The following is a 27,876-nucleotide window of genomic DNA, read 5'->3' on the forward strand; positions in this document are numbered from 1 at the left end:
GGGCAACCAGGCCAGCAGGGGAGGGCAGTTGGGGGCAACCAGGATGGCAGGGGAGGGCCATTGGGGGCAACCAGGCCAGCAGGGGAGGGCAGTTGGGGGCGACCAGGCCGGCAGGGGAGGGCAGTTGGGGGCGACCAGGCCGGCAGGGGAGGGCCGTTGGGGGCGACCAGGATGGCAGGGGAGGGCCGTTGGGAGTGACCAGGATGGCAGGGGAGGGCCGTTGGGGGTGAGATTAGACCAGCAGGGGAGGGCCATTGGGGGCAACCAGGCCAGCAGGGGAGGGCCATTGGGGGCAACAAGGTCATTGGGGAGGGCATTTAGGGGGCGCAACCAGGCCGGCAGAGGAGGGCTATTAAGGGCGAGATCAGATCAGCAGGGGAGGGCCATTGGGGGCGACCAGGATGGCAGGGGAGGGCTGTTGGGGGCGACCAGGCCATTGGGGAGGGCAGTTAGGGGACGCAACCAGGCCGGCAGAGGAGGGCCATTAGGGGCGAGATCAGACCAGCAGGGGAGGGCCATTGGGGGCTACCAGGCCAGCAGGGGAGGGCCATTGGGGGTGACCAGGATGGCAGGGGAGGGCCGTTTGGGGCGACCAGGAAAGCAGGAGAGGGCAGTAAGGGGGCACAACCAGACCAGCAGGGAGGGCCATTGGGGGCAACCAGGACGGCAGGGGAGGGCCGTTGGGGCCGAGATCAGACCAGCAAGGGAGGGTATTTGGGCAAGCACACAATTTTTATGTGGACTGCATATTTCATAGGAAGCTTTGAGAAGATTTATGGAAATGGTGTTTGGTACTTTTTGCACCCTCCTAGGGGTTCATTTTGCTTGATGTTTAATGCTTGATTTGGTTGGGATTCATTTGATTTGGGAAAAAGGAAATGGATTTTGGCCTGAATTGCGGAGTTGACTCCGTTAATGTTCCATTAGGCCAGTTTCAGAAATGTGCAACAGTTGATGGCTGACCCTGGGGGCGGTCTCAGCTGCAGTGCTTGTTGCTGTGGCTCCCACCACCTGGGAAATCACGCCGCGGTGACCACATGCTTACGGGATGATCCTGGGGAGGAGCACTAGGGATCCCGAGGGGACCTTCGGTCCAGCACCAGCCCACCGGCCTGAGGATGGACAACCGCCCGCCCAGCAATGGCACACGTTTCACTTATGACTGAGGTTCCCTGGCTCCCCCGTCTTATTTGTGTATTTCTTAAGTAAACTGCTTGTTCATGTACTTTGCTCATTTTTGTGATGGGTTAGCTTATTAATTCTTAAGAGCTTTTTGCTTATCAGGGAAATTAACCCTTTGTTACGGATTTTTATGCAGTCCCCACCCCCATTCACATTTTATTATATGTGGTTTTCTGTAGGCTCCCTCTTCCCTCTCCTCCCTCCCCCACTTATAACCGTGGGGCCTCCCACCTTTTTATCACCACCACCACCGTGAACAACGGCATTTGCTCGAAACCGCAAATAAGTCAAAGGAGTCCCAAAGTGCAATTTTTAAATTTTTATTGATTTTTTAATGCTGCACAAGACAATATTGAATTCATTTCTTTTATTTCTGTTTGCTGCTTTTAATTTTAGTTACTTAAAGAGAGAGGGAACTGTTTTGGCCTTTTTTTTTTTATTTATCTTTATCTGAAGGCCGCCTTAAGCTTTCTAAATTTGGAATATTTAAGCAAGCTGAAAGGGAAGAGGGGTTTGTAATCACTCAAGGGGAAAAGGGAAGGTTGCTTTGTTAATCATGCCCTATGGTGGGTGATTAACTGCGTGTATTTCATGTTAATTAATTGTGCTTAAGGCTGTAATTAAGTCGGGTTCCCCTCTTAGAGCAGCTCGTACTGGCGGAGGTGCATGCGCTGGATGATGTCGCGGCAGTCGTTGAACACGCGGCGGATGTTCTCGGTGTCCACGGCGCAGGTGAAGTGGGGGTAGCAGTAGTGGCGCCCATCTCCACTCGCAGTGCTGATTCTCTGCGGCACAGACAGGGACGCTCGGTTAGCACCGCCTCTGCACAAACCCGCCCCGCCCCGCCCCCCAGGACGCCTGACCAGCTACTAACGTTAATGAAAACAAACCCAAGTCCAGGGGCACAAAAGCTAAAATTCACAGGGCAACCCATGAGATGAAATGGAAGTACTGGATGGTTTAATCTCCAAGTGTGGAATTAAGTTAATTTCCATCCTCGAGAATCAAAAGCAACCAGAGAGAGACGTGAAGACAGTCTACTCACCAGGAACTCATCGCGGATGAAGTACTTGGCCCGGGTCACGCGGGGGTCCTCGCCAGGCTCGGGAGTAGCTAGGAAGAACATAAATATTTTGTTATGGACACATGATTGCATATGGAAACTCACATGCCGATTAACTGGAGAAGGTCCTACGTACCATCCTCAGGAGTAGTGTAGCGAGCAAATTCCGGAAAGTAGTCCTCAATCTTGGATTTTCCAGCGAGGACTTTCTCAGCAAGCAGGTCTTGCTTGTTGAGGAACAGAATCACAGAGATGGTGCGCAGCCATCTAGCAGAGAGGGGAGCAGGGTTAGAGCCCAGGAGAAGAGATTTCTCCTTCAAGGGGCTTGAGATGCTCTCACCAGGACTTGGACAAGATTCTGCTCTAACGCGGGGGAAATGCAGGGCCGGACTCAGTCCGAGGAGGGCCGCTCCACCCACCTGTTGTTCCAGATGCTCTTGAAGAGGTTCAGAGCCTCCTGCAGACGGTTGGTCTGGTTGTCCTCACGAATGACCATGTTGTAGCTGCTGCTGGCCACCACGAAGATGATGGCAGTCACATCTTCAGCGCAAGAAAGCAAGGCAAAACGTGTCAGAAGCAGAAGGATCCCTCACCGTTACAGAGGCAGACAGAACTCAGACGGAGAGAAGCGTCCTTACCGTTGAAGCACTGGATCCACTTGCGGCGCTCGTCGCGCTGGCCACCAACGTCAAACATGCTGGAAGGGAAAGGACGCCGGTTACGCCCCGGGGCCTCCCAGGGGAACACCTAGACCCCGTTATCTCCGCTTCCTAACGGGACCCCTTCACTTACTGGAAGTTGACTTTGTCCACCTGGAACTTGGTCTCAAAGATTCCAGAAGTCAGGACACGGCAGCGAAGCAGGTCCTACAACATAACCGAGGTCAATGGGTCTCCCCAAAATCGACCGAAATGTTAAAAACCGCCAATCTAGAGCAAAACTCGTAAAAGCTGGAGAACGTGTGTACCTGGTCGCTGGGGACATAGTCGTCCTGCTTGATGACATCAATCTTGTCCAGGAAGCTGGGAGGGGAAGGAAGACACGGGGGCAGTTGAGCGTCATGCCAATGTGCCCAATATTTCCAAATTATCTTAAATTGCATTTGCTCTGCTGCTCAGAGTCAGAGGGTGGGGGTGGTGACCCCTCAGGAATAGGGGACACTACAGCTGCAGTCTGAAGTCAGGCCTATCAGATTGTGTGCCTTTGATAATGTCTAAGTAAATAGAAATTTACATTTTAAATGTAAAATTGTTTGGCTTGGACTAAATTAGCGGGTAACTTGAAAATTCTAATGGAAGTGAGCTGTTTGAGTTACTCAGAGGGGAACCCCTTCCTTCTGCCTTTAAGAACCTCGATAATGAAAGAACAAAAGAGGCTGGGGTTGGGGTCTCAGGGAGTCCCATGGGGAGCACCTCCTCTCCCCCAGCTGAACTTGGTGCTTTGGTGTTGCTGGACCGGAAACACCATTAGGAAAAGTAACTTCTGGAAGACTGGATTAACTTAATTAGTGTTTAGTTAACCCAGTGTTTTGTGTGTTTTTTGGGGGGAGTCGGGTGGGGGGCGTTGGGATTGCTCTAAGTGGCTGATCAGAAAACGAAGTGCGAAAGGGGAAAGTCTATTTAAAGAAGTTCTCTAAGTCTTCCCCTTCCTTTTCACCAGGTTAGAGTTAGTCTGGCTCGGAGGACACACTAACTTGCCCAATCAGGCTTACATTACAGCACCAGGCCAGAAATAGCTCCCCCGCCGCCCTGGCCTCCAGCGTATTGCCATGGCAACAGAACCACAGTTCTATAAATAGCTCAACAGCACCAAATCTTGCGAGAGAGACAGCTGGAGCTGGGCCAGCCCAAACCCCAGCTCAACAAATAAAAATAGGCGGCTTCAGACATGGGAAGGCCCCGCTACCTCCACTTTTTAAAATGAGCACCGAGGCAGGGGAGCAGCAGCTCAGTGGTCAGTGCTAGCCAGGGCCTCGGAGTCCTCCTCCAGGGAAGACATTTTATAAGCTATGTCCTCTTTTTCCCCAAGTTTCTTAAAACTTTTCATAAACTGGGGGTGTTTGCCACTTCCATCTGAAGTTGCAGGAGTCACTGAATGTTGCATTAAGAAAAACTTTTGAGTGGGCGGGGAGAGGCCAATGGGGGAAAAGGAGACATCCGTAAACTTTCAACAATAAAGAACCAAGAAAACAAAAGAAAAACACTAAGATGGTGGAAGATTAAAAAACGACTACAAAGCAGCCTAAACTGCTATTAAGGAGGCCGCCCCGCCTCCGGCCTGTACCTGTCCTCTGACTTGGATCCAGGGCCCAAGCAGAAACAATTCCAGGATTTCCATTTGTTTTTCGTTACTATAATTAGCACTTCCAGCTTTTAGTTCAAACTTTTTAGAAAATCAGGGGCTTTGTTGAAGAAGGGGTGGGGGTCGCAAGGACTGGCCCAGATGGGGCTGTTTTTCTGTCTGCTGTGAAAACATACAAACTTGCTTGTCTAGTAAACCCTTGGCAAAGCAATTATCAGCTGCCAAGGAGGGGGGCGGGCGGAAGGGGGGTGGCGGCATCTTTTTGCATGTATTTAAATTACAATAAGTAAAATATTTTTACATTATTCCAAGTATGAGAGCTGCCCTGTCTATCTACTGCCTGGAGATCAAGCCAATTAATTACTTTAAGCTAATTAATTATAAATGTCACCTTATTGCTGATAGTGACCATTTTTGGCTAACAGACATTAATTATTTATGTAAAATAATGTCACTGCACTAAAAAGGGCAATAAGGGCTTTGAGAGGGAGTGAATGGCCCCCGTTTACAAGTGGCTTGGTGTGGACTGCGGCCTCAGTGTGTGCCGTGTGGCTTGGTGTGGATGCGGCCTCAGTGTGTGCCGTGTGGTGCTGCCGGGCGAGGTCACTTACTACTGGGCACAGTCGATCAGCTGGTACTCGTTGGAGCGCTCATAGCAGGCGCGGACGCCCTCGTCCTCCCACAGAGCCTTGGCGTGCTCGTAGAATTCCTGCGGGCAGGGAGAGGCGTCAGGGGGCCGCCCGGGCTGCAGCAGGGCTCTGGGTGCGAGGGGCGAAGGGTGACAACTCCTGGCTTTTGCTGGCGCACACCCTTAGCGTGACGCGCACTTGTGGGCACGGGAGAGCTGAGATTTGCAAGGGGTGACAGGCTTTCGCTCACCCATCTTGAGCCAGGCCCTAGTGATTCTTAGTGGTTTTTTGTTTTTATTTTTTTTTAAATACATTTGTATTGATTTCTGAGAGAAAGGGAGAGAGATAAAGCATCAATGATGAGAGAGGGTCATTGATCGGCTGCCTCCTGCACGCCCCCTAAAGGGGATGAAGCCCGCGACCCGGGCATGTGCCCTTGGCCGGAATGAACCGGGACCTTTCAGTATGCAGGCCGAGGCTCTAGCCACTGTGCCAAACTGGCCAGGGCAGTTGTTTTTTTGTTTTTAAATATTAAGGATCTTATGGAATTAACTCTCTCCTAAGAATCACTGGGATGTGTTGGGCAGGACACAGGTGTGCTCTGCCACAGGTGGGCCTGTGCCACCTAGAGCTCTGGGCACCGAGGGGTGGGGTGGGGAGAGGAGGGGCCCTGCGGGGCGGGGCGGAGCTTACGGGAGGGAAATCAAAGTCAGGCTTGTTCATCACACTCAGAATGTAGTCCACGCGGAACTGGTTCTCAGGGTTGGCCAGCTCCACGGGCGGCACCAGGTTGCTCATGGCGGCCACAATGGTCTGAAAGGGATTTAGCAGGCGGTCAGGGGCAGCACTGTGTGGTGGGGGGGCTAACCGAATGAGAAAGAACTGAGCACATACTTCAATGGCCTCCTTCAGGTTGTTTTTGATGTCCTGCACCTTGGTGGCCTTCTCACTACAGTGGGATTGAAAAGGAAAAAGGAAGTCACGTGGCGTCGTGGTGCCTAACAGGGCCCGTTTTAGTCACACATTCCGCTAAGGATAGTATTCTGTTCTTGAAGGGGGGTGGAGGGTCCCGAGGAAAGGTGGTCTCAAAGCGCCACCGCCCAGCTCTGCCTGCAGGCCACGCCTGCCTGGGCTCCATCAGCAAACTGGCATCTAGGTAGTGACCGAGGCCTACTGTACCAGAGGTTGTGCCCTGCGCGCTGCTCCCCTCACAGTGGGCCTGCTCGCTGGAAGCCCCCAGCACACACTAGCAGGTCCTCGGTGTCAGCGTCCCTGTGGGGGCGGGGGCGGGGGCGGGGGCGGGGCCGTGGTGTGGCCAGGGAGAAAGTCTCATGGTTCCTCTTGGGGCTTCCTCCCCACGGGGGCAGGGGCTGAATGAGGGGGTTATAAATCCCACCTCGGGGCTTTTGCAGCCCTGGTCACTGGCGTATTGATTGATTTTACTTGTTTACTGGTCATTGTGTCTCACTGTGGCCAGCAGCAATGACTGGCTGCTGGCGCGGGCCTGTGGTGCGCTAGGGTTGAGACTGCCCCAGAAGCCTTTTTGTGACCTGGGGCTTCTGCACTGGGAAGGGGAGGGGGGAGGGGGACACAGGCTAGAAGCCTTGTTGCTTTAATTTGGACCTATACAATGGCCTTTGGAGTTAACTCTGCTGAGAATCCCCGGGATGTGCTGGCAGGACACAGGTGTGCTCTGCCGCAGGTGGGCCTGTGCCACCTGGCGCTCCGCGCCCCAGGGGCGGGGCGGGGCTTATGGAGGGAAATCCAAGTGTGGAATGATCTCGACCTCCTTCCCTGGCAAAGGCCACACCCTAGGGCTTCTGGGTGCCCTCCCCCAACCCCCTGCACCCCATTAGGTCAATGAAAGCGCTGTCTTCCCCAAGCTGCCCTTCACCAGAGGCTGGGCCGGCGTGTTTTTAAGGGCAAAGGACCCCTAGCTTGGGGCGTGCATCATGCCAGGCCCATGGCCCCAACCAGCCTCTGGGCTTGGGGGCAGGTTTGGAATCCAAACACCTGCTGTGCATTAGACGCAGGTGGGTGACTGAGGGGACACTGAGGCCCGCAGAAGGGGCGGGGCTTATTTCTCCCGCTGTAACTTCTATAAGAATCCCCTGAGATTGTCTGTTTGAAGCCTTCACCTGGGGGAGTCGGGGTGGGGTGGTGACCCCTCGGGAGGAGAGGGCAGAACATGAAAAGGGGAAGCGCAAATGTGTTAATAGCAGCCAGTCCGCCTGGGTTAGTGGGGGGAGGAGGGGAGGCCGAAGGAGGGGCCGGGGAGCAGGGAGCTGAGGGGGGTGTGCTTGCCCCCCAAACCTGGTCTTTTGTCTTATGTTCCCCATTGCATATGAGGGGCGGCTCTCATCTCCAGGATGAGCTCATGTGGCCCCTTTCCAGAATCCCCCCTCCCGTCCAGCCAGCCCGGAGGCCTGCCCCCCACCAGAGGGAGGGGCCGCGCCGCAGAGTCGGGGGGCGGGGTGACTGGCTGTTCGGGCCAGAGCTGCACTGGGGGACTCCAGGAGCTGGGGCGGGGCGGGGGGACTGGGAGTCTGGGCCCTGTGTGCTGTTTGTGCAACTCGCAGCGCCTCCTGCGCCCTGGGTGCCGGCTGGGCTCGGTGCGCAGAGGCCTGCACCTTGGCAGGACGTGTCTGGCCCCGCCCCCCCCCCCCCCCCGCCTTATTCAGGGGTTCAGGCGCGCCTAGGCCCCGGGGGGTTGGGGCGGGCTGTGTGGGGCGCGTTCTGGGGTCTGAGTAGCGGGATGGCAATGGGCACGTGCCCGCCCTGAAGCCCGGATCCCCTGAGGACGCGCTCGGCGCTGTCGGGGAGGTGGGAGTGGATCAGTGGGAGCCGCTAAGTAGGAAGCCGGCCTCACTGGGGTGTAACACTCCGTGGGCGCCGCCTTCGGCAATTAGCGCGCAGACGGAGCCGCACGCCGGGCTGAGGGGGCGGCACCCCAACTGCTGCTCCATGGGCGGAGCTGGGGGCAGACTGGGAGGGGCTCCGCGGGCTGGGCTGGGCCGGGCTTCCGCCCGGGGCCGCTGGGCGGGACCAGGAGCGCAAGGCTCCGCCCCGTGTGGGAAGCAGAGGGCTCGGTTCAAGTCCTAAGGGCCCCCTCCCCCTCCCTGGGCCTCGGGGATGGTGGCGGGGGGGGGTTCCTCCATTCTTGTACTTTTTATGGGGAAAGACAGACAAGGAGAGACAGAAGACAGACAGGGACTGCTGAGGCATGCAGAGTTTTTTATTTATCAGTTAGAGAGAAGAGAAGGCAAGTGTTAGCAGGGCAGGGTTAGGGCAGCATCTAGCAGCCGGCGTTGTTCAGTAAGGACTGGTCACTACTTCTCAAATGCCAACTTTTGGTACAGTAAACTGAGTCAGTCACTTGTTACATAGATGCCCATTTTGATGCCACACTGCATTTCTGAACAATTAAGGAGTGTATTTAGTTTCATGTCACACTACATTACTGAACAATTAAGAAGTAAACGTCTATTTTGATATCACACTACATTTTGAATTAAGGACTACACGTCTATTTTGAATATCACACTACATTTTGAACAATTAAGGACTACACGTCTACTTTGAATATCACTACATTTTGAACAGTTAAGGACTAAATGTCTACTTTGAATATCACTACTTTTTGAAGTTAATTTCATCCCATTTTTGTTTTTGTGATTTTGTATTTTTCAATTTTTTTGTGTGTTTTTTATTTCCCCCCCCCCCCCGTTATCTTCAGATGTTAGGTGGAGTCCCCCCTCCCTCCGCCCCCCGCCCCCCTCCCTCCTCCCCTCCACCTTCAGCCCCCAACAGAATAGTATTCTTATTAGAAGTTCCTAAAACGGGCGATCCCAGCATGCAACAAGGGTGATAGGACAGTCGGGAAGGGGAAGAGGAGAAACCGAGAGGGGGGAGAAGAGAAACCGAAGCCATCATCTAGAGGGAAAGTATTCTAAAAGAAACAGATGAACAAACATGTGTCAGTCACTTGGTCCTGACCCCCACCTCCTTTGCCCCGCCCCTCCCAGCCACTTCTTGGAGGAGCCCTGACTCAGTCCATGGCCCTGCATGGTCTCATGAGAAAGCTGCCGATGACAGCATGCTGGACGTGCAGGCACAGCTGGAGCAGGGTACCTGTCATGCATGCATGTGTGTGCTGGCATGTGATGGTGGTGATGCAGGAAGTGAAGGAAAACATAACTCGGTAATGAATGGGGGACAAGATGGATGCCATCACTCATTTTCTGTCCTGCCCACTAGCTGACATAGAGCCTCGGATTGAATTGTTACCTTTTTGACCAGAGGCTTTTCGAGATCAACTCACCCCCCCCGTGCCAAGTCCTTCTTTCCCCCCAAATTAAGGAGGGTGTGGCACCTCGTGTTTTAGGGGAGATTTTCCTCAGAGAGGTCTGAAATTTTAAAATCAGACCCCCCCGGTGGTGGAATTTTTTATTTATTTTTTTTTTTAAGTAGCAGATTCAAACGAAGAGCTGGGGGACTGGACTGGGTAGGAACATAGGAAAAAATAGCAATTCTCAAAATCTTAAACTGGTGGTCTGAGCTGGCAGCTAGTTTCCCCCAGCTGTATCTAATCGTACTCTAAGGATGGCCAAAAGAAAAGCCACAACATAGCTGCTTTGCATTTCACGTGCCATGAGATGAGGTTGCTTATGTGTTGTGTGCAAACGTATGTCAGGATGGATGATGGCCCCTGCATGATCTCTGCCTTCGTCCCGGGCTCTGCCTCAGTTTCCCAATCTGCTCTTCATGTCTGTCTGCTGGAAAGTTTTTCTGTTTTTGAATGTGCCTACCCTTCGCTGTTGCTCCTGGCAGCCTGCGGGTCCTCTTCGCCGCCCCTTTTAAAGAGAGATTGAAAGCTCACCTAATCTGCAAGGCACTGCAATGTCACAAACCCCCACCCAAAGGGCCGCCATCCCGCTAGTGCTCAGGCCGCCTCCTTGGCTACTAGGAAGGCCTCCGGGGCTGCGGCCTGGGGAGCGCCACGCCCCGGCTGCAGTATTGGCGGAGCCCTCCGGAGGCTCTGGCCGGGGACAGGAGGGACTGCTAATTATTTTCTCGTGCTCTCACTAATTGTGCATGCACCAGGGAGCCGGCGGCGTTCCTCTCCGTCCTCCGGAGACCACGGCAGTACCTGCGAGGTCCTCAGTGTTGACTGAGCACGGGCAGCGCGGTGACGTCTGCCTGTGACATCTGCTGCGACAGTAAGACCTCCCTTCCTGCAGCCCGGAAACTACCCGTATGACGTCATTGGTGAGTAATTGTCATCACTTCAAACCACATCTGGACTTTGAAAACCGAACCAAACCAAACACACCTTTCACAGCCTAGTCTTCCCGATGGGGGGCGCCCCATCCCGAAGGGCTGAGGGGCAGCCCGGCTAAGTGTGGTGGTTTTATCATCGATTAGCTCAGCTGGCATGAATGGTGCTGGGGTGTTTTTTTTTTTCAGTGCAAGAGGAGTTAGCTGTGCGTTAGGGAAATCTGACTTTGACCTCTACTTCTGGAAGTCAGGTTAGAATTACGTTACTCTGACAGGTAACCAGCGTGGCAGTTAGGGCGAGTTGAACAGCTCAGCTAGCACTAAGGAAGCGCATTTGCTTACGGGAGGGCAGGGACCCCCCGCCCGGAGCCCCTGCCAGGAGGGAACCCGTTTGTTGCGACACCGCATCAAGGAAAACAGAAGTCCTGGGACCAGATAAAAATAAGGGTTCGGACTCCCGCTAAGAATCCCCTGCATGTCACTTTCGCAGGCTAAATTTAACATCCTACAAGATTACCTATGGCTTCCTCTACGAAGCAGGCAAACTGGGAACTCACTTCCTCTTTTTAAAAAAAGAAATTAGAAAAGAGAAGTTTTGGTTTAAATGCCTGGACTGCATTATAGATGGGCTGACGGAGAGAGGAAAATCCTTTCTCTAAAAATAATAAATAAGTAAATAAATAGGGCAATTAGGAGTTATAAAACTTTAAATAACTAAGGTAAACGTGGCCACTACATCCCTTTAAAAATGCTAGCCATGTCGTTTCAAACAAAATATTTATCTCAGGTCCGCAGGCGGGGTCATTCCGGTTAACCGGCCTCCTGAACCGCTCCCGGTAAGTTGTGTGTGTGTGTGGGGGGGGGGGGGGGGGGAGGGGATGTCACTAAAGTAGCCATTGGTATGATGTCATCCTTTTCTTACCCCCCTCCCTTGATCTAAGAAATTCTAGAATTTTCCATAAAGAGCTGCCTTCAGGGCAGTGCACCCTCTGAAAGGGGGAAATTAACTGTGTCCCTGGCACTGGGAGGGCAGTGGGTTTGCGTTTCTGCTTGTGTGCCCCCGGGAGCAACGAAGGGGTCGGCTCCCGCCGGGTAAAGAGGGGCTGGGACTGCTAACCAGCTAGCAATGGGAAGCAGGCCGGTTAACTTTGCCGGTCTGAGGGGGGCAGCTCCCCGTACCCTCCCCTCCTGCGTTTTCCTTTCCTCTCCTTGCACTGCGGCTGGTCACGGCCTGAGACCCCACGCCGAAAAGGGCGTTTCAAAGACAAAAGTGCCCCCTGATCCGCTACAGCACCTACTCCTGGCCTCCCCACCCATCTCCCCTGTCTCTCCAGGCCCGGTACTGATTGTTAAAAAGGAAACAAGGATTCGGGTAACATTAATTCCAGGGAGGGGGCAGTAATTAGCAAGGCTGCCTCTCTAACTTGCTTTGCGAGGGGGTTATTGAAACCATGTTTCCCTGACAGTGAGGGCCTGCTGGGGCACTGCCGGGAGGGGAGATCTGGGGGGTGCTCTGCAGTGGGTGTCACCTGACGGGGTGCCGCAGCCCGGGCGGCCATGCTGGGGACCCACTGCACCACGGCCTGCGGCAGGCGGTCCGGGCCGCCCTTTCCTCACCCGCCACCGTGCCTTACTGCTGTTACTGTCACCTTTGTGGCTGCCCCAAATACCCAAGGGGGGAGGGGACCCCTGAAGAGCCCCCCTCGGGATTCTCCAATCCCAGGCTGAAAAAGTAAGTGGAAATGGGCTGCCCGGTCTCCCCAGGCTCCTGAACGCCCTAAAGGTCAGTGTCCAGTGTGTCCTGTCCCTGGTGCGGCTCAGACACTTACTCTCCATTAAACCCATTAACATGCAGAATCCTCATTTGCTTGACAATGGTGCTTTTACCAGACTCTCCCGCACCTAGAAAATGAAAGTGAGGCTCAGGTTAAGAGGGGCATTTGGCACGGTGGGCAGCGGGGCCGTCTCCCACGGGAGCAGCACAGAGAGAACAACAAACAACAAACAAACAAGAGGCGTGCACTTCTCACTGGCAAATACAGCAATGTCCCCTTGGTCCCTGCAGTATTTCACCACTAAACAACAAACAAGAATGAAAGGCTCTGTGGGCGTGGGCCGTTTTGTTTTAAATTTGTGGGGTGGGGACCCCCAGCGGGCGGGGGAGCGATGCCATTTTGTCATTTTGGGGAGGGGGTGCGAGGAAATTGAAGTTCAAACTGTGAAGCTGAATCCTCCAAACAGAGGATCCAAGTGAACTGCACACGTGGATATGTGGAGCCACGTAATTCGTTGTTTGTCCATGTTTCATGGTTAAAATACCCAGGTCCCACCCAGCACCAGCCCTGCAGTCTGCCGCAGCGCGTGCCCCCAGCCCGTCCCAAAGCAGCGCCGCCGGGCAGCGGCCCCGCCCGGCCCCGCCCTCAGCCCAGGGGCCTTCTACCCGCACCCCACTCTGGGCCCAGCAACCCTGGTACATGGGAGGGGGGTGGTAGAAGACCGCCCATTTTCTCTTCTGGAAAAACACATTTTAATATCAAATACAGTGCTTGAGAACGACATTAACATGCAGCAACTCTAATTAAAGAGTTAAAAACTTTAATCCTAAGGAAACCACTGCATTTTCAAAGATGTCAAGCCCTTCCCAACTAAAAGAAGGGTGACATAGCTCCATTTTAAATGACCTTACCTTTATGCGTTCCAGGCTAGAAGGAGGATTGCTATTGTTTTAATTTTTTTTTTTTTTTTGTAAATACACACTGTTCCACAAAATAATTCTTGTGTGAACCATTTTTTTTTTAACATTTCTCTCACACAAACTGAGGTTTTTTTGTTTGTTTGTTTTTTCTTTACCCCCCCTCCCCTTACTTTTCTTGTTTGTTTTTTTTAATTTTTTAAAAATTTTTATTTCCCAGAGACTAAAGCATTCCTCCTTCTCTTGCTTTTCACAAGGCTGTAATCAATACCTGGGGAAGTTAAAAGTTTCTGAAGAAACATTGATTTCAAAGCAAACACTCCATCTTAATGAGCCTCGCTCTCATTAAAAATAGGAGATTCCATGAAGAAAAAAAACATAAAATTAATCAGAATCTCCAATATTCTTATTTGAGAGGTGTTAGGATGCGTAATAGTGCTTTTAGAGGCACAAAACAGATCGGCGCCTCAGTTTCCACATAAGTGAAATAAGAGAATTGGGCCGGAAACGTTTTTTTGGCGCAGTAATTCACTATTAAATTAAGACGGATTAAAGAGAGGACTTGGGGCGTCACTGTTTCCTCTCTTTTTTTGGGGGGGGGGGGGAAATTTGGTGAGAATCACCTTAAAAATGCAAAATGTCTTGCCCTGGCTAGGGCTGCAGACACCTGTGCCAGCGGCTGCGGCTCAGCTGGGCTAAGATGCAGCCACAGGACCTTGGGGAAGGTGAGCCCAGTGGTGCAAGGTGTGGCCAAGCAGAGGCGGCTGTGATTACTGCCAAAGGTGCTAAGATTTAAGGCACCATTAGCATCGCACTTGTTTCAAATTAGTATTCAGGTATGGCTCGCAGCCAAGGAAAAGGTTCTAGACTTTTCCAGGCTTACTTACACTTTGAAATCAAGTTTTTGCATATTATTCTTCACACAGTGTAATTCTGCCTTTAGGAGTTTTAAATAAGACCTCAACATATGTATCATTTAATTACTGAAAGCGCAAGTGCAGAAACACCAAAAAACACTTATTTACACTTAATATTTCCTGCTTTATATAAACCTGGACTCAGGAGAACAAAGGCATAACCCATCCAAACAAGCAAAGCAAACACCACAAAGAAAATCAGCCTTTACACTTTATTCTTTATAACTAAGCTGGTTTGTCGAAGGGTTACCATCAACTAGGTCTTAACCTACCAATTCACCAACCCAGATAACCAAATAACTGAGGAAGTGGAAAACTTCCATACTAATTAATGCTTGTGTAATTCTTCTGGTCATTTCACCACTTTTTAAGATTTTTTTTTGTTTTATTTTAACTTCTCCCCCGCCCCCCCCCAAAAGCCGCACCTTTAAGAAAAAGGAGGAAAGGTCATCTCAAATTCCACCCCCCTTTTTGGCCAAAGTGAAAACCGCAATCAGGAGCGAAAGCCCAGAACCAAACAACCAAATGTCACTTGACAAACAACTAATTAGCGTCTTTTCATCTCCTCCACCTGGAAAAGTCTCCTCCAAGCGCAAGCCGCCTCCCTGCCCCCTTCAAAGGACAGAAAACGCCATTTCCAGACCCAGAAGCCATTTCCAGACCAATGTCATTTTCCAGTTCTGATTTGTGAATGCTCCCCCCCTCCCCTTCCACAAAGTCCTGGCAATGTGGGGACTAACAGGAAAATGCGTGTGTTAATTTATTGAATTTGTCGGGGGGAGGCGATGCTGCTGGGGGTGAGGGCAGCTGCTGCCATTAATTCTCTTCTCTGCTTTTCAAAAAGCCTGCGTGTCTGGGAGGGGGAAAAAGGTCATACTGTAAAAATGACGTGTCATTTGGCTTCACTGGGCACTCAGCGCACCAACTCCATTTTTTTTTATTTTTTTTATTTGAGTCTCCTTTCCTTCTTTCCGCGGCCTGGCCGGCCCGGGACACATCTGCCCCGCGCAGAGTGTCCGGCCTGGCCGCAGCGAGTCGCGCCCGGCGCCGCGCGCCCTCCTCCCCGCCCCCCCGGCGCCAGGACTCCCCGCACCCACCTCCTCTCCGCAGCCCTCCGAGGGGCTGATGTCACCGCCCCCCCCGCCGCCCCGCCAAAGCCGCCCTGCGGAGGCCCAGGCCGCGGGCGCCCCCCGCGCCCCTTTCTCCCCGTCCCTCTCCGCGCAGATCACCCCCACGGAGGCGGGTCCCCCTCCGGCGGCCCGCCGCCCCGTTTCCTGTCCCCGAGCCCTCTTTGTCGCAGTCTCCCGGCCCGGCGGGGCTCCCCTCCCCCTCCCGACCAGCCCGGGCCCCGCGCCGTGTAGGCCTCGCGGAGAGAAAGGAGCGAGGGGCGGGAGAGCCGCTGAGCCGGAGCCGGCCAGCGAGGGGGACCCGCGCCCGCCGCCGAGCCCCCGACCCCGTTCTGAGCCCCGCCCGCCCCGTCTGCGCCCCGGGGCCCCTTCCGGCCTCGGCCCGAGACAGAGCCCGCGGGCGGCGGGCCGGGAGCGCGCCCGGCGGGGGACGGGCTCGGCGCGCGGGCCTGGGCGCCCCGAGGGGCTCCCGGGCCGGGCCGGCCGGCGCCCCCCGCCCGCCCTTACCCAGCAGCAGCAGGCGGTGGGTGGCCCGGTAGACCTGCTTGTCCTTCTGCAGCTGCTTCTCGATCTTCTTGTTGGCCTCGCGCTGAGCCTTCTCCTCGTTGCGCTGGTCCTCGGTCTTGCTGTTTCCGAGACAGCCCATGGCGGCGGCGGGCGCGGCCGGCGGGTCGGCGGGCGGGCGGCTCGGGCGGGCGGGCCGGCGCGGGCTAGGCTCCTCGGGGAGGAGCGCGCGGGGCGGACTGAGAGCCGCTCGGGGAGGGTGGTGGCGGTCGGACGGAGGGGAACGAGCCGTTCCCGCCCCTCGAGCCGGAGCCAAAGGGGCTGAGGGCCGCTCGGGGCCGAGGCGGACCAGAGCAGGAGCTGCGGGAGCTGCTGGAGCTGCTGCCGCGGCGGCCGCTCTTATTGCCTCGGCCCGGGCCCGCCGCCCCTACCCAAAAGGGCCCCGGCGGGGGGGGGGGAAGCGGGGGGAGAAGGAGGCGGCGGCGAGGGGGGTGGAAGGAGGAGGAGGAGGGATGAGGAGCAGCCGCGGCGGCAGCCCGGCGGCGGGGAGGGCGGGAGCTGGCAGAGGGAGGCGCCCCCCGGGTGCCCGGGGAGGGGGTCCCTCCGCCCGCTCCCGTCCCGGGACGGGAGGCGCCCCCTCGCCCCCAAGCCGGGGCCCCAAACGGGCGGGCCGCGGGGGGAGAGGGGGCGGCCCCGAGCCAGTGACGACCCCTCGCACGACGCCAACGCTCCACCCCCGCCCGGCCTCGCAGCCCGAGGCCCCCCTCCCGCAGGCGCCGCCGAGGGGCCGGGGTGGGCGGAAGGGGAGGGAGCGCGGGCCAGAGCCCGGACTTCGGAAAATTTTCTGAGAGAGAGAGAGAGTCACAGAGAAAGCCAGAGCGGAGTGTGGAAAAAGCTAGGCGAGCATGAACCAAAGGACACAGCAACCGAAAAGGAAAATGTGTTCACACAAACACACGAACTTAATAAAACTCCACACTGCACAGCGATGGTGGTGGTGATGGTGGTGTCTGGTGGTGGGGGGCTGGGGGTGGGGGCTGGGGGGGCTTAGATGAGCCTCTCCCCGCGCCCCCGGCGCCGGGCACCGCGGCCCGAGCCGGAGGGCCCCGTGGCCCCGGGGCGCCCGCGGCCCCTGCGCCTTTGGCCCCAGTAGGAGAAGAAGGCGCAGCCCAGGAACATTCTAAAGCAGCAGGTCGCCCCGAACACGAAGCCGCAGCCGCGGCCATGCTCCCTGCGCTTGTGGAGCAGGAAGTCCAGCACCCACGAGGGGCTGCGCACGGAGAAGAGCAGGAACACCATGAGAGGCATGTGGGTGCTCAGCTCGCCGGTCTTCGGCGGCCACGGGTTCCAGGCGATGCCCCCCACGCGGGGCTCTCGGTAGTAGGCGTAGGCGTCGTCCTCGTCCCAGTAGCACCGGGCCCAGCACCTACTCGTGCCCGCGGTGCCGGCGCCCGCGCCTCTTGCGCCCTCCGCGGTGCCCGCGGCGGCGGCGGCGGCGGCGGGCCCCGGGGCAGCGGACCCCTTCTTCTCCTTCTTCTTCTCCTTCTTCTGCGCCTTCTCCAACTTCTTCCTCTCCTTCTCCTTCTTCTTCTCCGCCTTTCGCCTCTGCTCCAGCAGCTTCTTCTCGAGTTTTCTCTGCTCCTTCTCGGTCAGGAACTTCTCGGGGGGCACCTCGCTCGGCAAAATTTTGGGGTTCTTCCAGGTCTTCTTGGGGTCCGAGCCCTTCCAGGAGGCGCGCGGCTCTCTGGGCTCGGCTAGCGCCGCAGCCACCGCTGCAGCTTCGGCAGCTACCTCGGCCGCAGCGGCCGCCGTCTTCCTCTCGCTGTCCAGCGCCTTGGCTTTGATCTTCCTGGCGATCTTCAGCATAGTTGCCCGGCCACCGCGGGTTGCCGGATTCTCGCCTGGCCCGGGCGCCCTGCCTGCCCCCGGCCTCGGCTTGGCGGAACCCTGGGCGCCCCGTGTCGGGGGTCTCCGCTGCGATGCCCGGCGCGCTGCCCCGGGGCCGCGGAGCGCGGCTGCCCGGTTCGGTTCGGGCTGCTGGGCTGGTTGCCTAAGAGTTAGCGCCAAAAAGGATGAGCGAATGAAAAAAGGGCGAGAACACACCAAAAAGCACCCACAACAGCGAAAAACCAAAAAGCACCAAGAAATGTCAAACAACTAAAAAAAAAAGTGCAGAGCCGCGATGGCACGAGTTTGCCGTTACCCTCAGACGCTCCTTGGGTGGGCTCTTGGGCGCGCCAATGGAGAGAAGAAAAGAGAAAAGAGAGAATTGGGGGCTGCCCGGGAGCCGGAGGGCAGGGAGGCAGCGCCGGGGCGCCCCTGCCCTGCCCGGCGGCTCTTGCCCGCGCCTGGCCACTCGCGCTTCGCGGGGAGCCACGGGGCACCGGGACTTACATGTGAGTTAAGCGCACTCACACGCAAGGCAGTGCCTGCCGGCCGCCCGCCGCCGCCCCGCGCGGGACAGGGGTTCGCTCCAGCCGAGGCGCCGCAGCCCCGAGCCGGAGAGCCGGAGCCGCAGGGCCAGCCACCGGACCAGCCCGCTCCGCGGTGCCGACGCGACTGAGTGTCCCAGCCGAAGACCGGCGCTCCTACCCAGTCCGATGACGCCCCAGCCTCTTCAGAGGACTGACCCACAGCGGTGGCCCCTATAAACCGAAGGGGAAGCCGAAAAATCGGCCCGCCGGGGACGTACCCAAATGGGCCGCCGCGCACCCTACGGGCGTGCGCCGAAATACGGACGTCACGGGAGTGGGCAGGGGGCGTGAGGGGTGCGGCAGCGGGGGGCGCGGGGGCGCCCAAGTTGGTGGGCACCGGACCCCGCCTCCCAGACCTGCCTCCCAATTTTCGGTGAGTGGTGTAGCCCTGGGCGGCGTGCAAAGTGTGCGACGGCGGCGCTTACCCCGCTGCGCGCTTACCTCCAGCTCCCCGGCTAGTGCGCGGGTCCGTTCCCACCCCTCCCTGCTGCGGCGCGCGCCCGCGGAGGTAGGTGTCGGCAGCCTAACAACTTTCGACGCCTAGAGAGGGTTTCAGATCTGGTGAGAGTGCCACGCGAACGCAAAACTACATTGCTGGAAACTGGAGGCGGCCGGCGGCCGCGCGCGCCGGAGAAAGCGGTGTTGGCCGCGGAGCCGGCGTCTTCCCAGGCGGGAGAGGTGGTGGAGTCGGGTGTCCTGTTCTCCAGGCCGGGCCTGGGGGCCGCGGTGTGGCTCTAGAACAGAGGGAAAAGTAGTTTACTGAACACGAAAAAGTTTGCAGAAAGTTTAAAAACTTTACGTCCCCATTGCACTCTCGTCCCCACACTAGCAGAGAGCACTGGCTAAGAGCAAGGACACCAAATTCTCAACTACCGAGCCGCCGCTCATTTCCTGAGACCTCGGTTAAATCGCTTGCCGCTCTCGGGTTTCTGCTTAGGGACAATAACGTTTGGGCCATGTGGTCCGCCTTGTGCCCAGGTGAGCTGGCGTCGCAGGTGATCAGGCAAAGACATGGCACGGCCGCCTCTGCTGCCCAGCAGGCCTAAATGCCAATAAACTCAGGGGGACGGAGTAACGGTACACTCTCTCTCCCACCCTGAAACTTTTTTGACTTCTAAAGGGTCAGTAAAACTTTGGGTGCTTGGGAAAAAAAGAAAGGGCGGAAGCCCACCTGTAAACCAAAACACACACCACACCTAAGGCCCTCTGTGATTGTTTGATACTTTGGAGCAAACTGTTGGGAATAGGTTTAAGTTTTCTTTGAAAAAGGAAGACACTATTAGCTATTCAACAGGACTGTTGAAATTGCCCCCTCAACCCTGTCCAACCCAAAGTAAAAAGTGTGACACTGAGTCACACACACGGGCTTCAGAACAGAAAGCAAAAGCTTCAAGTCAGGCCCCAGCCCCTGCAGCCCCCGCCAGCCCAGGGGGCCTCATTCCAATGAGAGTGCACGGCTGTGCTCGCCCTCCCCCGCACCAGACCAAACTAAGCGGGACTTTGTCACACTTTGGATTTTGGCCTCTCTTCCACAAAAATACCCCTTTTGGAAAAAAAGCTCAAAGGCACGACTGTTCCAGGTGACTAGGTGATGCTTTGAACATAAACAGCAGATAATAATATTGAACCTGACTGTGCCGGGAAGCCAAGCGGCAGTGGGAGCTCGCAATCAATAACGATGTGAAGGAGACAGACTCACAGTCACCCTTCGGCTAGCTCAGAAGCTCAGAAACAACTTGACAAGGGCGCCTGCGTTTTATATATTTATATACTAAGTAAAACTTCTTGGTTACATTTCATTGATCGGTTGTCTTAAAAAAAAAATTGAAGACTTGGAAGAAGGAAGAAGAGAGGTCAGAATTTCTTATCGTGCTCCATTTGTTCAAAAACATCTTCCTCCCTGTTTCTAATGTGGCAAAGCACAAACACATCGTATTTACGAGGAACGAGGAACGGAGGTAAATAGTAACCAACACAACCTCCCTATTTCTGCCAGTGGCTACACATTACTACAAGGAATGTAATGAAGAGGTTCCCGTTTGGAACCCCTCCCGCCCCCCGGAGCTGGGTCACCAGCTCCCCTTTGAGGCGTAACATGCCTAAACTTTGAAAGCAGTGAATCTGTGCCATATCACACACTGACACATATTCCAGACAAAGCACGATCCAGATGGGGCTATTGTATGAAGCAAGGTCAGGCTTTAGTCATTTCACCTTCTAACCTATCAGGCCATCCTTGAAAAAAGGTGCGTTTTTTTTTTAATGTAGGTTTCACATATATTTTACTGTGACCAGCCACTGATGGACAGATAAATGACAGCAGATGGGTCCCAGGCTTTACAGGTAAGCAAACGATACTGAGAACTCGGGAACACAAGCCCATTTGTGGCCTGGTCAGCTTTCTGTTTTCACTTCACACAAAGGGAAAGATGAGATTTTACTTAATTAGCGCTGTGAGCTGGCACTGCATACAGTTTTCAGTCTTGCATTTGACCTACCCAGGCTTTAAAAGTTTTAAATTTTTTTTTTAAAGCCTTTCCAATTTGAAGGCCACCAAGTGTGACCTTTTCATATGAATTAGTAATTTATTTTACCAGGCCATTACCATTTTAAGTAGCTGGTTTATGTTTTAAAAGTAGAACAATGCATTAGCATAATTCTTGGTACAGTGCAGCTAGACTTTTGCAATGGAGGGGCCTCTCATTTGGCTCAGGGAGAGATGGAAGTGGTGGAAACTTCAGGCTCCAGAGAGGAGCAAAGGGTCAGAATGTCCCGGGTATGACATGGCCAGGGAGGGCACAGGTCCCTGGCTCAGGTGACTTGCTTCATGCCTAAGCCTGCAAGTCACCCGATAATAACACACCCCAACCTACAACACTGGTCACTGCGTGATACAACCTGGTCAAACAGATGGATTCACATGCCACACAGAGGGACAGCCTATCAGCCATCTTTTCCAACACTGCACGTTTACCACAAAGGCTGACTTCACATGACAGTGTTGGCGCGAGGTCTTGGGGGCTTCATGTTTATGAGTGGATGTGTTCCTGGGCCCTTTCGCATCTTCCTGAGACTTCCTTGTCCGCTTTTAGAAGCAATAGACTCACCACAGCTTAGAATCTTAAAAATATTATTATACTTAACAATGTAATTCAGTTTTTGGGCCAGAGTGTTCTTGACCTTCCCTTAGTTTGGATCTGTAAGAGCCCAGGGAAAATATAATAGTATTTTAACATCATGGGAAACAAACAGTTTTCCATTGATGCAGAAACCTTAGGTGTAAAATTTTAATAATATTTAGTGCTTTCACTGTCTTCAAAGCACTTTCTGCATTTTTATTTAACTAGAATGGCTGCAAGTGTGGTTTGCAAATGAATGTGACTTGAAAGCTGTGTTGTATAGATGCCAAAAACAAGTATTATAAAACAAAGAAACTAAAAAACCTTCTCCCTAGGCCCAGTTAAGCGTGGTTAAGAAGGTTCTATTCCTTAGGACCATAATGTTCTTCAAACTTTGAGGTAGTGATTATCCAGGGCTCTTCTTTTCTTGTCATATTCACTAGGCTAGTAACTCCAACCACAAGTACTCCTAATCTTTCATTCTAAACTAAGCACAAATGTTTAAATTAGCAAGCCCTTGAACTGCTCTTATTTCACAGTTTCCTTTTCCATTGCATTCAGTTCTTCAAATGTAGCCCCACAGAGTTAAGAGTTCAGAGTTAAACACTGTGGCTTAGAGCTGCTCTGTGTGTGTGTGTGTGTGTGTGTGTGTGTGTGTATGTATATGTATACACACACACACACACACACACACACACAAACCAAACAACGGCTACATACAAATTGTACTTCTTGGGGTTTTACTTTCTCTACCTACCAACCAAAGCGGTTGATCAGTCTCAAACAGCCTGGCAATTAGCTGCTGCCTCGGTTTGGAACAACAGAGACCATGATGGGCCATGGTGCCATTTGCCTTCGCAGCTGAAACACCCTCTCCATCTGCTGTCAGTAAACCCAGAAGTAGGCAATTAATGTGACAATTAGTCACACTTTTAATTCATCTAGAAATGTAGGTACCTTTTTATCTGTGTGTGTTTTGCCCACACACATTTAAATTGAAATAGAAAACGTGTTCCTGAAGTTGGGCCCCGCTATTATTTTGAGGGACGACAGCCCAGGGCCTAAAGCATGGCTCCCCATGAGGGTGAGGACGGCTGCCTTCCCTGCAGATATCTGCACTCCAGCCCCATCTCCTCCCAGGGCGACTTCCATTTGGCCCATGTTTGGTCAAAACGCAGTGTTTGCTTGGGACCCCAGGGGCTCCGCCCCCACCCCCTCACTCAGCTCTTTCTCAGGGGCCTGGCAGCGTGCTCAGCACACCCCCTGGCCTGCTAGGAGCCCACTCAACACCAGCAGGGCCCAGATGGCTTTCTAAGGTTTTAAGTTAGGAGGAGAAAGTTTTTCGGCCAAAGTGTCAAGCCTTTGCAGCCAGCTGGGGGATCAGAAGAAAAGATGTTTTTATGAGCTGCAGGCTTCAGCCCTGCCCTGAGCCTCTCCCGCTCTGCACAGCCCAGGCCTGGGAAAGCGCCGCTGCCCGCTTTCTTGAACATTCCTGGCTTTAGGTCGTGGCTTTAGTCTCTGCTACCTTCTCATATTACGGCTCCTTCTGTGCTAATTATACTGAAAAAAAATGGAAAGAATGTCCCTGACTTTACAAAGAACACAGAGCAGGCTTGCTTTAAACATGAAACACAGCACGTTTCTCTGTGAAGCAGACAACTCGGCCTTCACACCCACTGCAGATGGCCAGGTCACTCACTGAGACCAGGTGACGGAGGGGCCCAGCTCTCAGGAGGACAAATTAAAAAGGGGTGTTGCTTTCGGGGGCCATTTACATAAAATGAGAAGATCCAACTAAGGGCCAGAACTTTCCTCCTCTCCCACCCAGACTTAATTGTGAATTAAGATCTGCCCCCAAACAGCAGAAAAGCCTGTCGAGGATGGCAGGCCAGGTCACAGTGTGGAAGAGGGAAGAGCTAGAGGCCAAGGACCAGCAAGTAGCGCTGGAATAAGCAGTAAACTACACCCGGGTGAAAGGGAGTCTGACTGCGGCTGCTGCCCATGAGGAAGACAGCGGGGAAGGGCCCCGCGGCTCAGGGACGAACCCTCCTGCCTTCCATTCTCTGAAATCCCCTAAGGTTACCAGGTGAGCAGCAGCAGCAGCTCCGAATGCCTTCTTTTCTTAAGAAACGTGAAATCCTGAGCTCATGCTGAAATCATGCTACTGCCGTGACCCTCAGGGCTGACTGTGGATGCCTGCCCTAGGGACAGGTGTGTCCGATGTGTGCCCAGCTTGGCTGAAATGGCAAAGCCTAACTCAAGTTTTCCCAGCCTGGAGCCAGCCAGAAACGGGGCCTGTGCCACAGAAGACCCTGTGTGCCCGGCGTCCACAGAAAGGCAGCCTGGCGGGGAGAGGCTGTGCGGCCGAGAGAACAAAGATCCCGACAGGCCGGGAGGCAGGGGCCAGAGAGGGGGAGCCAGATAGCTGGTCAGGACCCAACCCTTCCAGGTTCTGAAGCCAACAGGTCTATCAAAAATCGGCTTTTGGAGGATTTTAGCAATCGAAGCAAAGTCCGGGATTCTAGGAAATGTGTTGCCACCAAAATTGGTCTTATTAGAGGAAGTGGCAGAAAGCTGAAGCGCGGAATCTAATCCATAACACACTAATTACACCTATTTTTACCCAGGGTTGCAGTGACCTAACACCAAGAACCAAAACCTCTAGGAAAGGAGCCCTTCACAAAAGCAAGCCTGGACAACCTGGGCGATGGGGCCACAGGGCAAAGGCCACACCGAGTCCCTGGGTCCAACCAGGGGAAAAGTCAGGCGATGTTGGAGGGGCCTTGGCAACAGGGGAGGGAGGCCAGTGGGGCCCTGGAGCGAAGCTGGGCGTCCTGGTGTGACCGCAGCCGCTGGGCGCAGGGCAAGCCTGAGAGGCCAAAGGCCAGCCTGAGCAAACGGCGGCGGCCCGGCGTCCTGGCCGCGAGGCCGGCGGCTGGGCTGTGGGTGGAGCCGCAATGGGCGCCATCCCACCCCGCCAAGGCCCAGGTAAGGGTGACAGGTAGACAGCAGCGCAGGGGGGCACCCCCCCCCCCCCCGCCCATTGGAGATGGCTGCCAGGAAGAGGACGGTGAAGGTGCCCCCCGCTTTGGGCTGAGCTGTTTGCAAATGGAAATGAAGAGCAGGAGATGGAAGACCTGAGGGAGAGGCCAAAGTCCGGGACCTAAGATGGAGGACGGGAGCTAAGATGGAGGGCAGCTCAGGGGCAAAGATGGAGGACGAGCGTGAAGATGAAAGCACCACCTCAGGCTTGAACTACAGACGTCCTGGTCCCACCCTCTGGACACAAATCTAGACACTGAAGGCGTGGTCGGTGGGCCTGAGAGCCGCCGGCCCGTGGAGACCCTGGAAGGCATACCTGGCTCCAGAACCGCAGAGGGGGCGGCCCCAGGCCCCTGCGCCACTGGGTCGCCAGGCGGGCCCTGACCCGGAAGTGCAGTGCCGTGCTCGGGCCCTGACCCGGAAGTATCGGCAGCAGAGGCCACCCCTGGCCGCCTGGCCCGCGCATTGAGGAAATGAGTGGATGGACGGACGGGTGGAAATGCCGGTGGAGGCAGACTCACCGGCCGCGGATCTCTCCTCCCGGCGGGCCCGGAGCGCTGCGAGCGAGCGATCGAGCGAGGAGCGAGGACGCTACTAGAAAGGCAAAAGCTCGGCCACGCCGCCCTCAGGGGCCGCGGCCGCGCACTTATCAGTAAGGAGCAATGGGTGCATGGCACCAAGGACTGGGATCCCATGCGCTCTGCCAAGTTGGACACCATCTAAGATGAGGTAAACCTCACAGCTGCCGGTGGTCAGACATCTGAAAGATGAATTCGTGACAACTGTTTTCATTCGGAAGCACGGTTTTCCTCAATTAGGCGCGCCATTTTATGCCAAGTTCCCATTAGGCACTTCCCAACAACCTTCCTTTTTTCCTGAAGCCCCACCCGACCCTTCTACTCCCAGCGATGCCCGTCTCAGAGGCCGTCTCATAAACAGACTGAGAGTCCCTGCACACACCGGCCCCTCACCGGCCATTCTGCTCTGTCTAATACAGATTGAGCTCAAATCAATTAGCAACGCATTTCTAACTCCAGGCCTTGGGAAAGTGGAAGCTAAACCTGGAGGAGAGAAGCTAAACCTGGAGAACAAATGGAAGCATGGCAACCCCGCCTGTCTCTGGGCCATGTGTGTTTGGGTTGTTGGTTGGTTCACTTGGGAGAAGGGGGTCCCACCACAATAAACAGGACAGGACTGGTTTTGCTGTTCCCTCTTCTCCTGCCCGAGAGAGGCATGGGGTGCCATGTCCACCTCAGGCCCCCAGCACAGAGCAGTCCACGTGGTCCCAGAATTTCCCTCCTCGCTGCCCCTCCCTTCCTCATTGCACAGAGTCACCGCCCCCTCTAATGAACATGCCCAGGAGAATAAAACTTATTTTTCCAAAGTGGGGGGAGGAAGGAAGGGAGGAAGGAAAAAAACAATGCCTATCTCCTGGGTCTGCTGGAGCCAAAATCTTGAGGCCATCAACCTGTCCACCTCTAAGGATTTCCTACCCATCAGAGCGTGCATGTGGTGTACAGCGGCTGCCTGAGCTTTAGGATTTGCTGTTTTTCGAGACATTATCGAATTTTTAAAAATCCATGAAAGATTGGATTTTTTTTGAAGGACAAAAAGTCCACTGTGTGCCAAAGTTCTTCAAACCAAACTAAGTGGGGTAAGGCCTGTGAAAACACTTGGGAAATCAGGTTGTGCAAGAAGGGGGCTTATTACTAACTTAAACAAAAAACAAAATGGAATGATCGTTTTAGGATCAGGAGAGGGACATTTGCGGAAGCTGTGGGAGATAGGGCAAGGGTCAGGGCTCAGCAAACAATGGGGAGGGGAACAGGGGCCTCTTCTCCAGCAAACACACCGGCCTCCCAGTCCCTCTCCTACTCAGTGGGCTCCTGGAACCAACATGGGACCCCAGGGGACATGGGGGGGGGGGGGGTGACGCCCCTGGCCTGCACTCTTCCTCCAGGCCACGCTCAGCCTGGTCCCTCAGCTGTGCTGGCCGCTAGGCCTGGTCCTGGCAGGCCTCCAGCCTCTGCCTGATGCAGCCTCCATGACTTGCAACCTGATCCTGCCTTCCAGACTAGAAGTTCCTAGAGGGCAGGAACCCGGCTGGTGTTGAGAGCTTAATTTAGCAAAGATACTCTTTCTCCCTTTCTTTCTCTCTTCTTTTCTTTCCTTCCTTACAAAGAATTTAGTCTGTGTTTATTTATCTCTTAGGAGACAAATGCACCTTCTCTCTCTTTCGACAATAAAGACCTGGCTAAGGGGAATTGACTCGTAACCTCTTAATAGTTTACAAGGATGCTGGGATTTCAAAAGTTCAGAGAAGGAAAAAGAACAGAAAGGAATTCAGATTCCTGCCCCCTTTCCCCACCCCAGTGCAAGGACTGAATAGGCGAAAGAACCATGAAGTGGAGGACATGGCAGACCTTGAAGGAAATCAGTGTGTGTGTGTGTGTTGGGGGGTGGGGGGGGGGGGGGAGGGAAGAGGGGGTTTGAAGACCTAAATACCAAAATGGTTGCATGCCATAGTTAATACCTTCTTTAGAAATATCCACCCATCTGGGTCAAGAAGAAGAGATAAGGAGAAATCAAATCATGGCAGGACAAAGGTAGGGAATTCCCTGTAATATTATAATATAATTTAAACAAATACAACTTCTGGAAGAAAAAGGGGAAGGGGCCAGGGAAACAATGGGACACAGATTCTCAGTCCCAGGCAAGCAAAAAGTGGGCAGCTTGGCCCCAACTGGGAGACCCTGAGTTTTAAGAGGTCTTAATTCCCTATGAAGAAAAGATGCATGTGTCATGGGGAGGGGAACAGGGGCCTCTTCCCTAGCAAACAAACCCACCTAACAAACAGATCAGAGCCCTCTGCTCCCCCCAAGCACAGAACAGGATTGGTGTTAAGGCTAACCCGCCAAAGGCCCAGGGCAGGATGAAACCTCAACCTGAGATAATAAGATACAGCCCTCCGCCCCCTAAAAACAAACAACAAACAAACAAACGGGCCTTTTCCCATTTTGGGCTTAATTTCATCTAGAGAATTCTAAAAGATCCTACTTCCTGTGAGCTGCTCAGCTCTCTGCTGACCTCTGGTGGGAGAGCAGGTCTGGGCCAGAAAAGGTGTTAGAAACAGGGGTAGCCCACCTGCCCAGCTTCCCCAGCAGCCCCCAGGAGCCAAAGGGTCAGCTGCAGGGGGTGCTGTGGTCAGGACTGCGAACTGGGCGTGTGGAGAAGAAGAAGAGAAGGGAGGGAGGTCTTAAAGAGGCCCAGGAACATTACGGACTGAAGGGAAGAATGTTGGAATGAAGTTTGTCAACTTAAAGAATTTTAGTAGCAGGCTGGGGGGAGCTTTTACCTGAAGTTAATGTCTTATTAGGTTTCTTTGACTTTTCAACTATCTCAGATGGGAGGAGAGGTACCTAAGAGTGGAGGGTAAGTTCCACAGAAGAGGAATGAGTGGCCATTACTGGACCTTGAAGGCCCTTCTCAAATAGACAATGCCGTGACCTCACAGTGGCAGCAGAGAGGGGATGGGGAGTGGGATGGAAA

At 54.5% G+C, this 27,876-nt stretch overlaps 1 protein-coding gene and 1 long non-coding RNA gene across 9 annotated transcripts in view; one reads left to right on the forward strand and one right to left on the reverse strand.

The window, feature by feature from the left end:
* Positions 1-1,486: 1,486 nt before the first annotated feature.
* The window catches only part of GNAS (GNAS complex locus), a 54,840-nt gene continuing 28,450 nt past the window's right edge, over positions 1,487-27,876 (reverse strand). For 2 of the 8 annotated variants that reach the window (XM_084888015.1, XM_084888009.1), the window contains exons 2-13: positions 12,282-12,354; positions 9,984-10,028; positions 6,070-6,124; positions 5,869-5,988; positions 5,158-5,255; positions 3,213-3,267; positions 3,038-3,111; positions 2,884-2,942; positions 2,665-2,785; positions 2,382-2,512; positions 2,228-2,295; positions 1,487-1,967 (exon numbers count right to left, since the gene is read on the reverse strand). In XM_084888015.1, the coding sequence (XP_084744141.1) occupies positions 1,821-1,967; positions 2,228-2,295; positions 2,382-2,512; positions 2,665-2,785; positions 2,884-2,942; positions 3,038-3,111; positions 3,213-3,267; positions 5,158-5,255; positions 5,869-5,988; positions 6,070-6,124; positions 9,984-10,028; positions 12,282-12,354 (1,046 nt within the window). In that variant the 3' untranslated portion in view covers positions 1,487-1,820. Of the gene's footprint in view, positions 1,968-2,227; positions 2,296-2,381; positions 2,513-2,664; positions 2,786-2,883; positions 2,943-3,037; positions 3,112-3,212; positions 3,268-5,157; positions 5,256-5,868; positions 5,989-6,069; positions 6,128-9,983; positions 10,029-12,281; positions 12,355-15,695; positions 16,313-17,557; positions 17,920-18,086; positions 18,901-27,876 lie in introns of those variants that run through there. The other 6 variants (XM_084888012.1, XM_084888014.1, XM_084888013.1 and 3 more) reach the window with 6 other exon arrangements.
* On the forward strand, positions 6,134-9,091 carry LOC311624593. Its single transcript, XR_014795344.1, has 2 exons — positions 6,134-8,777; positions 8,822-9,091. It is a non-coding gene; the product is annotated as an uncharacterized lncRNA (long non-coding RNA).

This window comes from Pipistrellus hanaki (assembly GCF_964339955.1).
Source record: "Pipistrellus hanaki genome assembly, chromosome: 6".
In the NCBI taxonomy this organism is placed as follows: Eukaryota; Metazoa; Chordata; class Mammalia; order Chiroptera; family Vespertilionidae; genus Pipistrellus; species Pipistrellus hanaki.